At 43.0% G+C, this 15,553-nt stretch overlaps 1 protein-coding gene across 1 annotated transcript in view; it reads left to right on the forward strand.

Annotated features, from left to right (window-relative positions):
• Nucleotides 1–15,553, forward strand: part of SND1 (staphylococcal nuclease and tudor domain containing 1) — a 1,412,868-nt gene that overhangs the window by 1,274,607 nt on the left and 122,708 nt on the right. Inside the window, exon 19 of the mRNA XM_030217129.1 lies at nt 7,072–7,195. Coding sequence (XP_030072989.1) covers nt 7,072–7,195 — 124 coding nt within the window. The remainder of the gene's footprint in view (nt 1–7,071; nt 7,196–15,553) is intronic.

A 15,553-nucleotide genomic window follows, 5' to 3' on the forward strand; every position in this document is an offset into this window, starting at 1 on the left:
CATTTGCTATATCAGCCCTGTATGTGGTAGCTAGATATAAAAGCTTACCTATGGCTGATCTATATTGGATGTTATCTGGGAAAGGTTCTCTTACTGTTTCATCCTTCAGAAAATCAGTGATCATGGGAGTGCTTACAACTTGGGCATCTTGCATACCTAAACTTTCAATAAGCTCATTTATTTTCTGCTTCTGGCTTAGAAGATAAGAACCATCATTTTGTTTCTCAATTTCTATACCAAGATAGTATGACACATTACCCAGTTCTTTTATCTCAACATTGAGGTTTAAACACTTTGCAATGTCCTTGTACTCTTGCTCACTTTTGCTTGCAATGAGCAGATCATCAACAAAAGCTAAAATGTATGCATATTGTCCATTTGTGCACCTAGTGTACAAACATTTATCTGCTTCACCTTGCTTAAATCCTAAACTTGTCAATATTTCATGCAATTTTTCATTCCAACATTTTGCACTTTGCTTTAATCCATAAAGACCTTTGTTTAATTTACACACTAGCTGTCTTTGTTTTGTATTTATGAAACCTGTTGGTTGTTCCATGTACAAGTCTTCAGTTATATCTCCGTGAAGAAACGCTGTTTTCACATCAATGTGGTTGACTTGCATGCCTTTTGAGACTGCAATGCTCAGAAGTGTTCTAATTGTCGTGTGTTTCACTACAGGTGCAAACACTTCATCAAAATCTTCTCCATATTTTTGAAGATATCCCTTTGCGACTAATCTTGCTTTATACCTTTCCACTTTTCCTTGTGCATTCCTTTTTAACTTGAATACCCATTTGCATCCTATAGCTTTCTTGCCAGGAGGTAATTTTGTAAGAATCCAAGTATTATTTTTATCCAATGCATCAATTTCTTCTTGTGCAGCTTTATGCCATTCAGCAGCTTCTTCTGCTGGCATTTTCTCAATCTCATCCCATGTTAAGGGCTCTTGAGCTTCTGCTGACTTTGTTAGGTAAGACAGTCTTGGGGGTGGAACACCTTTGTTTTCCCTGGATGAGCGTCTGACAACAGGTTGGTCTGACCTTTCCGCATCCTCTAAATCTGAGAGTTCTTCTCCAATTGATTCCCCTTCTCCAACTGTACTGTCTTTTTCAATGATCCTTTCTGTGTCTGTTTCCTCTGCCTGTTCCTCGTTAGATACAGATGAGTTGCTTTCAGACATCTGCCTTGGTATGGCATTTATATACACTGGCATGTCTATTATGGTTCTAGTTTCATATTCTGGATGATAAGGCTCATCTGGGATAATCCAGCCTTTATCAACCCTTTTGTTTTCATCAAAATATGTAACATGTCTTATGCCAACAATGCCAGTTTTCAGATTCAAAATTCTATATCCTTTGTGTCCTGGAGCATAGCCAACTAAAATGCCCCTTTCTGTTGTGGAATCCAGCTTATGCCTTCTTTGCTTTGGTTCATGAGCATATGCTGTACTCCCAAATGTTCTTATGTGTGACAGGTTTGGCTTCCTACCATGCCATGTCTCATGTGGTGTGCGCTCAGCGCCTTTAGTTGGCATTCTGTTTTGTAGGTACACTGCTGTGAGAATGGCTTCCCCCCATAGTCTTTTAGGGAGATTGCTATCTGACAGCATACATCTGGTCATTTCCACAAGTGACCTAAATTTTCTCTCTGCAACAGAATTTTGCTCTGGTGTATAAGCTACTGTTGTGATATGCTGAATGCCTTCTTGTTCTAGAAATGTGCGCATGCTTTGTGAAGTGAACTCACCACCATTGTCGGTCTGAAGAACCTTTGGTTTTCTTTCAAATTTGTTGCTCACCATGGCTACGTATTTCTTCAGCATGTCTGTGACTTGACTTTTCTCTTTCAGCAAATAGGCCACACAATATCTAGAGAAATCATCCAAGAATATTAGCACAAATCTGTTATTTCCCAATGATGGGATATTAAACGGTCCACATAAGTCACTGTGTATTAAGTCCAGTACTTTATTACTCCTATTTCCTGTGTATGCAGGAAATGAGGGTCTCACACCTTTTTGAGTAACACAGTCTATGCATTTCTCCATTTTACCAGCATCTGCACTTATCTGAATGCCGGTGGCTAGTTGCCCACTGTGAAGATCCTGGATCACCTTAAAATCACGATGTCCCAGGCGGCGGTGCCAGATTTCCAGACTACATTTACCATCATTCTTCCTTACTTGCGCCATATGTGAGGCTTCACCTGAAATGTTCAGCTTATAAACATCATTATGCATAAAAGCTTCAGCATACACTTCATCATTTTTAGAGATTGTGCACTTACTATTTTCAAAATGAATCACAAATCCCTTCTTATCTAATGTAGATACACTAAGCATATTACAAACTGCTTGGGGAATATACAAGACATCACTTACAGGAATTTCTTTAACTTCATTAGACACTTTGCATTTTAAGAATCCAATACCTTTTGCTTGGATCTTAGCAGTCCCTGCTTTTGCAGTTTTAAGAATACCTTCCTCTGGACACATTTCCTGAAAGAAATCCTTACAATTGGTTAAATGGCATGTGCTCCCCTAATCCAAAATCCAAGTACTTTCATTTGAATTATTATTTACCATAGTCAAAGATTTTTCTGCCATTAGAAAGCCCTTGTGTTTATCTTTGTCCTTCATACATTTCCTGGTTTGAAAGTTCTTTAGTTCCATTGGCTTAGGTGAGCTAGAGGGAGTGTTTTGTGTTTCCTTACACCATTTAGATACATGTCCCTCCTTTCCACATGAGTAGCAAATCAGCTTGCCCTTGGGTGGAGTTTTCCCATAGCTCCGCCTTCCTCTGTTCTTTGCCAAGAAATTTGTTTCATTTCTCTCTGACTTGCTTTGAGAACACATCTCCTCAGAATCATTTATTATGCATTCCTGCCTTAGTTTTGATGTTGTCTGTTCAAAAGATTGCCCTTCAATGGCCTCATTTACAGACCTAAAAACATCAAACTTCTTTGATAGTGAGGTAAAAAGAAATGCTCTTTTCAATGCATCACACATGGGAATTCCAGAAAGTTCTAACTTTTGAAATGAAGACATAAGATGCATAATGTGATCATTACATTTACTTTTATCCCTTAATTTGGTTTCATTCAACTCTGCCAACCAAATTGGTTGCTGCTTTGCATATGTAGTTGCATACATAGTTCTCAGTTTATATAAAATGTCCTTTGGTGTATCTTTTCCCTCCACTAATATGGCTTGTTTCTCAGAGAGAGCTTCCAAAAGCATGCACTTCACATAATAGTTTGCATTGTCCCATTCAGCCATATTTTCAGCTGTTCTGTCTTGGTCTAAGCATATATTTAATCCTTTTGCTCGAAGGAGACATATGAATCTTAGTTCCCACTGCTGATAATTAAACTCAGTTAATCTAGGCACCTTGAGAGAATAGAAAAATGGTGAATTTCTTCCCTCAGCCATTTTCTTAGCCTTCTGTCTGCTGTGTGGGGGGAGAGAGAGACAGACTGAATCTTTCCTTTAAAACTTAAGAGAAAAATGTGGCCTTTTTTTCTGCCTGGTAATATTTCTCTTCTTTTTCAATTCCTGGACCCTGGGCCCATAACCCTTTTGTTGGATTATTTGTAGTAAATAATTAGCAGACTTTAGTACACACAGCTTCAGCTTTAGAAATGTTAATTTCTTTCTTCATCTCTCTCTCATTCACCCCTGAATAATTCACTGCTGAGTCACTTTAAAGTTGAAGTAACAAAACATCTGTTTACTCACAGTTTGTAGTTAGATTATAATCAGACAGGCTTATATATACATATTACTATACATTTGTATTATCAGCTCCTTCCATGTGCTTAGATGGTAATGGATGCTCACACCACCATAGATCCTCTCAGGTTAGGAGAGATCATGAGCTCCATGTGCTCCATGTGCTGCATGTGCTGCATCTACTGTGTCTAACCCCCACAGGAAGTTGCATAGCTGTGTGACCTCTCTAAGTAATTCACATCAGAGGTCACAGAGTAATCACAGAGAAATAATAGGTGACAGGCAATGCATGTAAAATACAATTACATTCTGAAGGAAAAGCCAGAGATCAAGTAGAACCCCAAAATAGGACAAACTGGATAACATTTGTAGTCTTTATTTGCCGTCATATTCTCCTTTTCGGTATATGTTGAATGCACTTCTGAAGTGCCCAGGGGTACCCAGGAGTCCCTCACTGACTCATTTTTATAGAAATAAATTGACAGTAAGTAGAACAAGGCTGATGCCAGAGCTTGGATAAGAAAATGGGAACAGAAAGGAGGTAATTTTATAAAGGCTTTGTTTTGTTCATTTTTGCAAGTGTATTTGCATAAAAGGGCACTTTTAAAATTACCTACTGCGTAAACATATATGCAATAACAAAAAAAGAAAAAAAGTATATTTTTGTGCCACTCGAATGTGGGGGTGTTTGGGAAGAGACTATGATAGAGCATGGGCAGAGTCTACTACTTACTACTACTACTTATCACTTCTATAGCGCTACTAGATGTACGCAGCACTGTACACTTGAACATGAAGAGACAGTCCCTGCTCGACAGAGCTTACAATCTAATTAGGACAAACAGGACAAACAAGAGATAAGGGAATATTAAAGTGAGGATGATAAAATAAGGGTTCTGAACAAGTGAATAAGGGTTAGGAGTTAAAAGTAGCATCAAAAAGGTGGGCTTTTAGCCTAGATTTGAAGACGGCCAAAGATGGAGCTTGACGTACCGGCTCAGGAAGTCTATTCCAGGCATATGGTGCAGCAAGATAAAAGGAATGGAGTCTGGAGTTAGCAGTGGAGGAGAAGGGTGCAGATAAGAGAGATTTACCCAGTGAACGGAGTTCCCGGGGAGGAATGTAGGGAGAGATGAGAGTGGAGAGGTACTGAGGAGCTGCAGAGTGAATGCACTTATAGGAAGGTCAATAAGAGGAGTTTGAACTGTATGCGGAAACAGATAGGAAGCCAGTGAAGTGACTTGAGGAGAGGGCTAATATGAGCGTAACGACACTGGCGGAATATTAGTCGCAGATTAAAGGCATACTTTATCAAATTGGTGTGAACATTTACTTACATAGTAACATAGTAGATGACGGCAGAAAAAGACCTGCACGTTCCATCCAGTCTGCCCAACAAGACAACTCATGTGTGCTACTTTTGTGTATACCCTACTTTGATTTGTACCTGTGCTCTTCAGGGCACAGACCATATAAGTCTGCCTAGCACTAGCCCCGCCTCCCAACCACCGGCTCTGACATAGACCGTATAAGTCTGCCCAGCACTATCCCCGCCTCCCACCACCGGCTCTGGCACAGACCGTATAAGTCTGCCCCGCACTATCCCCGCCTCCCAACCTCCTGCCCCACCTCCCACTACCGGCTCTGCTATCCAATCTCGGTTAAGCTCCTGAGGATCCTTTCCTTCTGAACAGGATTCCTTTACTTCTGCCTAGGTGTCTTTATAAAGTAGCCTCAAAACAGGTGCCTTCTTGCTATCCCACCCTTGACAGCCTCTTCTAAAATTACTGTTGAGTTCCCAGGTAGACAAGCTGGTAGTACATTAACTGCTTGTACTCTATAGCAGGAACAAAAATACTCCTACATTTTCACAAAAGGGAAGCACCTATATATTTTGACTGACTCATGACTCGTCAGTCAAAATATAGTCAAAGAAAGCATCCTTTATACATGCCATGCACTATTTCAGAGGGACCCACTGTACGTGGCAATATTTACCTTATGGGTTGTCTTGTTTGAAATTCTTTGAACTGTTTCCTTGTGACTCTCCAGGATTCCTGGGAGCAGCTGTGGAGGCAAGAAAGTCCCACGTTACCCCATGCTTCCTGGATCTGATTGGTCCTATCAACTGTGATGTCACAAATGACATCATACACGGCATAAACCAATCCGTGTGAAGTAAACTTGAATACTGGTTGCTCCTGGAGGTTTAGGAGAATGTCAGAATTTCCAAAATAATTTTCATGGTTGACAGTAGTAGTAGTAGTATTTAGTTGTGTCTATTGGTTTAATCTCTTAGCCAACTACAATATATGAGAAAAAAAAACAAAGAAAATATAACTAATGTAGAGTGGGTACTTTTGGTTTGTATAGTTCTGAAATACAGAACACTATACAACGATTTTCTTTGGTACAACAGTTTCTTGTGGGTGTGGGAGGGTGGGGAGGTAATATCTCTACGTGGATTAGTTTTATTTATACCATGACAGTAACAAACCTCATTCCAAAGCCCCCAGGGTATGTGGAGTATGACCTAGGCCTCTCAAAATTACTGTAACGCTCACAATTGTACTTGCATGATGCCTGAGAGTTTCCTTCTGGAGTTCATTTTTCATTGCAGTCACTGTCTCCAAGTGGGTTTCTCTTCTGTTATAGGTCCCCTGAGATTTCAGCACTGGCAGTCCCCATCATACACACTTCCATAGAGATGTCCCTATTTTATTGAAATATTAACTGGTCTTTCTCCCAATCAGGGGCGTAGCCAGACACCCAATTTTGGGTGGGCCTGGGCACAGGATGGGTGGGCAGAAGAACTCTGCCCTTCCCCACAAGTGATTTGGTCTCTCTCTCTCGCCTACATGCCATATGGTCACTCAAACATCCCCCCCCCCCCCCGCATACCTTTTAAATAGATTTTCATTGGCAGCGAGAAGCAACTAATACACACTGCTCATGTTGGCCCCACAGCCTTCCCTGATGCAACTTCCTGTTTCCACATAGGTGGGAATACATCAGAGAGAAGGTTGTGGGGCCGGTGCGAGCAGTATGTATCAGTTGCTTCTCGCTGCTGTTTACAAGGTACGCAGGAGGGACAGCTGTTGGGAGTTTTCAGCTGGTGGGGCTTGGGGATCCCTGCCAACCACATGATAGGTGTGCTGCAGGCCCACCCTTGGCTACGCCACTGCTCCCAATGTTTGCTGATCCAGTCCCACTGAATGCACATACTATTAGACAGCAGCTCGATTTTAGTCTCCTTATTGCTAAGTTTGCTGAAATGGAGGCAGTGATATCATGTATCACTTATTCTTCTTTTTCGACGTCTCTTTCCTGTGCAGGAACCCAGCTGGAGAAGCTGATGGAGAGTATGAGAAGTGAAATTGCCGCCCATCCTCCTGTCGAAGGTTCTTACACACCCCGTCGAGGGGATTATTGCATTGCTAAATTTGTAGATGGAGAATGGTAAGTCCTCATTTTTCTTCACTAAAGCCTGATCTTCACTGACAAATGGTAATTGAGAAACAAGTTCAGAAAAGGTGCTTAGAGCATTGTTGGAATGTTTTCTGTGGTCCAATAATAGCTTTCCAGATTGTGTAGTACTGCATAAGACACGAGAACTATGTTTGTGTAACCATGGAGTACCTCCTCTTCATAGCACTGGGCCTGGGAGTCAGTATATGAGATCATATTGTACCCCATACTCTTGGAGCACAATGGAGAGAAGCAGTCTTCCAATTCCCTAGTTCTGTGGTAATCACAACTCTACTAGATGAAGTCGGAGAAATTCTGACAAAATCAAGTCACATCCGCTACTCAGATTTTCAAAACAAAAATTGATGTACTGGTGAAGTCTTAAGTCATAGTACAGCTAGCAGTAAGGATGTCCTTGATACAGTTTAAGCACTTGGGTCTTAAAGAACAGAGAGATGAAACTATATTGGACGACTTCCTTTGATTCATAGATTATCTTCTACTAGGAAACCCCAAATCCTATATCTGCTAGGTTTGATGAGCATCTGATAGTATTCATATCAATCTTCTTAAAAATTATTCATATTTTGAGGGAGGTTGCCTGCTATACTTAAGCTAAGTGCTCTTTGCTTGTATAAATAATTTTGTAGAAAGGTCTTAAGAAGATTGATATGAAAAAATAGTGATAGAGATTAACATTAAATGGATGAATATCTAATTATTGAAACATAAAATTTAAGTATAACTGGACTTATGAAGATTGGGAGCTATCCAGTTCTGTTTGAGAATATTGAAGGCTACCGTGTTGGCTATCTGATGGTCCAGTTCTTCAAAACAAATGCAACGGTTTGGGGATATTTTTGTTGGTATTTTATAAAAGCAACACAGATGCCTCTGCACATTTTATCAAAAGAAATGATCATCAGTTTGCTAATATTGAATAACTAAGATGCACAGCGATCGAATAACCTCTTAGTTGTGTCACGTGCACGAGGACCTTGGCACACTGTCAGGCTTCTTTCCCGGGAGCACTGGTTTCGTGAGTCCTTGGACCACTACCGTGGAGCGGCAGTGGCAGGCAAGATCACCTACAAGGTAGAGATAAGACAAGACTGGACCGGAACTCCGGACTGGAGTTCTACACTGGAATACTCGGAACTGGAACGCACCGGACAGGTGCGCACTGGAGTGGGGCCCGCTGGACTGGACACACTGGAGTGGCCCTACTGGACAGGAACATACAGGAGTGAAACCCGCTGGACTGGAACACACTGGAGCGGAACTGGAACACCCTGGACCTAGGCTTCACCTACACTTGACTGCCTTCCCCCTCGGGTTGAGCCCTCAGGTTCTGGCAGCCGGTAGGACTTACAGGAACAGCAGGAATGAAGATCCAGGAGTGCCCCCTGGCACCTAGGTGAAGGCAAGGCAGACAAGCAGGAACTGTCCGGGTTCTGGCAGTCAGCAGGAATCAACACAATGACTAGTAGACTGTACCCAGGCTAATAGGAACGCTATACCCAGGCAACCAGTCATACACAGGAACATACACAGAGCAAACTCAGAAGACTTAGTAAAGCTATACACCAGCTAACAACAAAGCTGTGCCCAAGCTAACAAGTCATACACAGGAAACAAACACAGAGAACTAGCAGAGCTAGACACAGAAGGGTAGGAAACCCATAGAGCAATAAACACAGAAGGGCTGAAACCCTACAAGCGATAAACACAGAAGGGCTGAAAACCCACAGAAGGGTAGGAGACCCACAGAGCAATAAACACAGAAGGGCTGAAACCCTACAGAGCCATAAACACAGAAGGGCTGGAAACCCACAAGCGATAAACACAGAAGGGCTGAAAACCCACAGAAGGGTAGGAGACCCACAGAGCAATAAACACAGAAGGGCTGAAACCCTACAGAGCTATAAACACAGAAGGGCTGGAAACCCACAAGCGATAAACACAGAAGGGCTGAAAACCCACAGAAGGGTAGGAGACCCACAGAGCAAATAACACAGAAGGACTGGAAGCCCACAGAACAATAAACACAGAAGGGCAGAAAACCCACAGAGCAAAAGACAAGGAAAGCAAACGGTGCTAACAGCACACTAACCTCGGGACCTAAGGCACTGCGGAGGAAATGGCAATGCAAAGGCCAGGACTGTAGTTTCCAAGTCACTAATAAAGCCCCTCAACACCAGAGCCACAGGTGCAGCAATCACCTTGCAACCAAACAGAGGCTTGACACTCAGAGCAGGCATCCCATAGAAAGTAACAGCGGGAGCCATCTTGGATACTGGCAGAGACGAAGAGGCGGCAGCCATCTTGGAAGAGGCAAAGCCCACACAGGTGAGATTCAGTAGGGCAATCAGCACACAGAGCCAGAGAGAAACTAAGACAGAGACAGACACAGAGACAAGCAGAAGCCAGCACAGCCACTGACTCCCAGAAACAGGGTGAGTATGAGGGTGGTCACGGCCACAGACGTGACAGTTGAAAGATAATCCTGGAGCTTTGGAGTTTCAATTTATTAATCTAAGACAGCAATCCTTCAAGGCGACTCCTTTCATATCACCGGTGTTCAATTTTAACCGTAGAAAAAACAACAGTGGAAAATACTCCACGTATCAAGAAACCTGGAGAAAAGCAACTGTTTAAAAAATGTAAATCAAAAGAAGTTGCTGAACATGGTAATTTGGAACTCTCTCTTTTGATAATCTTTATTATTAAAAACTCTGTGCAAAACGCGCAAATAACAGAAACTCAAAAATTCAGTGGCACATACGCTATAATAATTGTAAAGATACCAATACAGAAAGTACTTTCGCTTGGGAAGATACCATTCCTCTTCTTAATCACAATCACATTATTGTATCCAACAGAGGTACACAATCAAGAGCAGCTGAAGGCACCAAATTTGCCATTCAGCACAGCACTGCTTCAGGAGACAGAACTCACTCATTTTATACGATTGGCTCTCAGAACTGTTCCAGATAGTGCAGAAATTTGACACCTTCAGAACACGTGTAATGTACTTATATACCCTATGTGTGCGCACACATGAACACACATTCTGTAAAATGCATGAATATAGTTCATCTTTGTCCCAGCTCTGCCTAAACTACCTCCCCAAGAAAGCCTACACACAGATCATATTAAAAAAATGTTTCTCCTGTCAAGATGCATACTTATACAAATGTATACTCACCACACAATTTTCTAAATTAAGTCCTTCCTTATCGTCCATGTCACACCTTTGAATCACTGTGGGTTGAAATTCCATGTATAAAAGGGAACAAAATGGTGATAGGAGTGCACTACCGTCCGCCTCGCCAGGATGAGCAGGTAGACACAGAAATGATAAAAGAAATCAGAGTCGCGAACAAAATGGGCAATGTGATAATAATGGGTGACTTCAATTATCCAAATATAGACTGGGTAAATGTAACATCGGGACACGCTACAGAGATACAATTCCTTGATGAAATCAAGGACAGCTTTATGGAGCAACTGGTGCAGGAGCCGACGAGAGAAGGAAAAATTCTAGACTTGGTCCTTAGTGGAGCGCATGATCTGGTGAGGGACGTTATGGTACTGGGGCCGCTTGATAACAGTGACCATAATATGATCAGTTTTGACATCGACCTTGAAGTAACTGTACACAGAAAGTCAAATACGTTAGCGTTTAACTTTAAAAAATGAGACTATGATAAAATGAGAAGAACGGTAAAAAAAAAACTTAGGGGGGCAACTGAGAGAGTAAAAACTGTACAACAGGCGTGGACGCTGTTCAAAAATACCATCCTGGAGGCCCAGGCCATACATATTCCGCGAATTAGAAAAGAAAGACGGAAGTCCAAAAGACACCCGGCCTGGTTGAAAAGTGAGGTGAAGGAAGCTATTAGGGCTAAAAGAAATGCCTTCAGAAAATGGAAGAAGGAACCGTCTGGAAATAACAAGAAACAGCATAAGGAGTGTCAAAGCAAATGCAAGGCGCAGATTAAGAAGGCGAAGAGGGAGTATGAAAAAAAGATAGCATTAGAGGCAAAAAAACATAGTAAAAATTTTTTTCGGTATATTAAAAGCAGGAAGCCGGCAAAAGAATCGGTTGGGCCGCTGGATGACCGAGGGGTAAAAGGGGCGATCAAGGAAGACAAAGACGTAGCGGAGAGACTGAATGAATTCTTTGCTTTGGTCTTCACCGAGGAAGATTTGGGTGGGATACCGGTGTCGGAAATGGTATTTCAAGCGGACGAGTCGGAGAAACTTACTGACTTCACGGTAAACCTGGAGGACGTAATGGGGCAGTTCGGCAAACTGAAGAGTAGCAAATCTCCTGGACCGGATGGTATTCATCCTAGAGTACTGATAGAACTGAAAAACGAGCTTGCGGAGCTACTGCTAGTGATATGCAACTTATCCTTAAAATCGAGCGTGGTACCGGAAGATTGGAAGGTGGCCAATGTAACGCCCATTTTTAAAAAAGGCTCCAGGGGAGATCCGGGTAATTATAGACCGGTGAGTCTGACGTCGGTGCCGGGGAAAATGGTAGAAGCTATTATTAAAAACAAAATTACAGAGCACATCCGAGGACATGGATTACTGAGACCAAGTCAGCATGGCTTTTGTGTGGGGAAATCTTGCCTGACCAATTTACTTCAATTCTTTGAAGGAGTGAACAAACATGTGGACAAAGGGGAGTCGGTTGATATTGTGTATCTGGATTTTCAAAAGGCGTTTGACAAGGTACCTTATGAAAGGCTACAGAGGAAATTGGAGGGTCATGGGATAGGAGGAAATGTCCTATTGTGGATTAAAAACTGGTTGAAGGATAGGAAACAGAGAGTGGGGTTAAATGGGCAGTATTCACAATGGAGAAGGGTAGTTAGTGGGGTTCCTCAGGGGTCCGTGCTAGGACCGCTGCTTTTTAATATATTTATAAATGATTTAGAGATGGGAGTAACTAGCGAGGTAATTAAATTTGCTGATGACACAAAGTTATTCAAAGTCGTTAAATCGCGACAGGATTGTGAAAAATTACAAGAGGACCTTACGAGACTGGGAGACTGGGCGGCTAAATGGCAGATGATGTTTAATGTGAGGAAGTGCAAGGTGATGCATGTGGGAAAAAAGAACCTGAATTATAGCTACGTCATGCAAGGTTCCACGTTGCATGGATGTCTCAACGCCACCTGAAATTAAATATGACCAAAACCGAGCCACCTCCTCGCTCCCCCCGTTTTCTATTTCTGTTGATGGCTCTCTCATGCTCCCTGTCTCCTCAGCTCGAAACCTTGGGGTCATCTTTGACTCTTCTCTCTCCTTCTCTGCTCATATCCAGCAGACCGCCAAGACCTGTTGTTTCTTTCTTTACAACATTCGTAAAATCCGCCCCTTTCTTTCCGAGCACTCTACCAAAACCCTCATCCACACCCTTGTCACCTCTCGTTTAGACTACTGCAATCTGCTTCTTGCTGGCCTCCCACTTAGTCACCTCTCCCCTCTCCAGTCGGTTCAAAACTCTGCTGCCCGTCTCATCTTCCGCCAGGGTCGCTTTACTCATACTACCCCTCTCCTCAAGACCCTTCACTGGCTCCCTATCCGTTTTTGCATCCTGTTCAAACTTCTTCTACTAACCTATAAATGTATTCACTCTGCTGCTCCCCAGTATCTCTCCACACTCATCCTTCCCTACACCCCTTCCCGTGCACTCCGCTCCATGGATAAATCCTTCTTATCTGTTCCCTTCTCCACTACTGCCAACTCCAGACTTCGCGCCTTCTGTCTCGCTGCACCCTACGCCTGGAATAAACTTCCTGAGCCCCTACGTCTTGCCCCATCCTTGGCCACCTTTAAATCTAGACTGAAAGCCCACCTCTTTAACATTGCTTTTGACTCGTAACCACTTGTAACCACTCGCCTCCACCTACCCTCCCCTCTTCCTTCCCGTTCACATTAATTGATTTGATTTGCTTACTTTATTTATTTTTTGTCTATTAGATTGTAAGCTCTTTGAGCAGGGACTGTCTTTCTTCTATGTTTGTGCAGCGCTGCGTATGCCTTGTAGCGCTATAGAAATGCTAAATAGTAGTAGTAGTAGTAGTAGTAGGATCTGGGTGTCGTCGTCGATAACACACTGAAACCTTCTGCTCAGTGTGCTGCTGCGGCTAAGAAAGCGAATAGAATGTTGGGTATTATTAGGAAAGGTATGGAAAACAGGTGTGAGGATGTTATAATGCCGTTGTATCGCTCCATGGTGCGACCGCACCTTGAGTATTGTGTTCAATTCTGGTCGCCGCATCTCAAGAAAGATATAGTAGAATTGGAAAAGGTGCAGCGAAGGGCGACTAAAATGATAGCGGGGATGGGACGACTTCCCTATGAAGAAAGACTAAGGAGGCTAGGGCTATACAGCTTGGAGAAGAGACGGCTGAGGGGAGACATGATAGAGGTATATAAAATAATGAGTGGAGTGGAACAGGTGGATGTGAAGTGTCTGTTCACGCTTTCCAAAAATACTAGGACTAGGGGGCATGCGATGAAACTACAGTATAGTAAATTTAAAACAAATCGGAGAAAATTTTTCTTCACCCAACGTGTAATTAAACTCTGGAATTCGTTGCCGGAGAAAGTGGTGAAGGCGGTTAGCTTAACAGAGTTTAAAAAGGGGTTGGACGGATTCCTAAAGGACAAGTCCATAAACCGCTACTAAACGGACTTGGAAAAATCCAAAATTCCAGGAATAACATGTATAGAATGTTTGTACGTTTGGGAAGCTAGCCAGGTGCCCTTGGCCTGGATTGGCCGCTGTCGTGGACAGGATGCTGGGCTCGATGGACCCTTGGTCTTTTCCCAGTATGGCATTACTTATGTACTTATGTACTCTGCCAGCAGATAGAGCCAAATAAAAACAGTTCCGAGCTGATGTCTTTCCATTTAAATAGAGCTGATGTTGCCTTCAGCTCCTCAGTTTTAATCTGGCTTTAGCAGATGATGCTGACATGTGATCTAGTGCAGCAATTATGTGTAAGCCCTCCTGGAAACCTGTAGGTCCGATTCCTGGTAGAGCATAGATCAAGTCTAGGGGACACTTCAGGCAATAGTTCTTTGGAACTGATTTCCCTCTCCCCTTGAAACAGATGTGGGTCCAGTTTTGCGTGTTGCCACTTGATGGGTCTGACAGCAGAAGCTACTGACACTACATTCTTTTTCCAGACTGCTTCTCACTCTCCTATAGTGATCTGTCAGATTTAGACTCAATCACACTCCCCTTACTGGTCCCTCTGCTTGTTTCCAGTAAGTCTGGGAGAAAAGAAGGGAGGTGATATGCTGCATGTAAGTCATGGCAGTTCATTTGTCAGCTGGTACATTTGGCCTAGGCTGAGTGGAAGTAAGCAAGTAAGTGGGTGGATCTACATTGGGGTCCTGTGGGCGTGTAATAGATGTGCTGGGCCAAGCTGTCAGACACTTATACCATTCTTTCACTGGTTGTAGTTCAAGCTCAGAATGGACACTTAAAACAGCAGTCTTTATGAAAGCAACAGGTTCGGCTTTGGTGAATTGGAAACCAAAAATATAATAATTGCCTTCAGTTGTCTTTGCTTTGCCATAGGATACCAAGGAGCTGAAAGCAGCAACAGCCCCCTGTAAGGGGGAGTGAAGGTAGCACTGATTTGTTTTTCTCTGGCTCCATCTGCTGGTAGGAAGACATAACCTACTTGTCTGAACTGGACTAGGAGGACTCACAGCAGAGGTTCCGAGAAAAGGGGGGTGGGTGGGTACATGTACAGTAATTCATGGGCCCTTTATTGTAATGAATGCAGTCCAAACATACACACCTGCCAAGTCTCCTGCTTTCAGCGAGAGACTCCCGCATTTCTGAGTCATCTCCCACACTCCCACCGAGGAGCTGGGATCTCCCGCCGAGAGACCTCCCCTTCCAGTAGCAGCAGGAGAGGCCTTCCTAAAATGTCATCTCCTACTGCCTCTGGAATGAGAAGTTACCACTGGTGGCGCTGTGGGTAGGGCTATCCGGATTTGTGGGTGGGGTGAAGTTATGGGCAGGGCGGGTCTTAAATCTTCCACATAGGAAGTTGGCCCCCTTGGCAGCTCTGTGAATGCATAGTGGGAAGGGAATATTCCAGTTGTGGTGAGGCTGAAAGGAAGGTACCTAGTCTCAAGAAAGAAGAATGTTGTTAATAGGCAGTTAACTTGTTAAATTGTCGGTTTATAAGGGCCAGACTCTGAAACTAGACTTGGCAAGGCTAATGTTCACCCTAAAGAAAGCCAAACACTTTAAGAACAATTATATGGAAGCTGTTCAACCACAACCTATATAAAGTGCCTCCT

This window comes from Microcaecilia unicolor, chromosome 10, assembly GCF_901765095.1.
Source record: "Microcaecilia unicolor chromosome 10, aMicUni1.1, whole genome shotgun sequence".
NCBI lineage: Eukaryota > Metazoa > Chordata > Amphibia > Gymnophiona > Siphonopidae > Microcaecilia > Microcaecilia unicolor.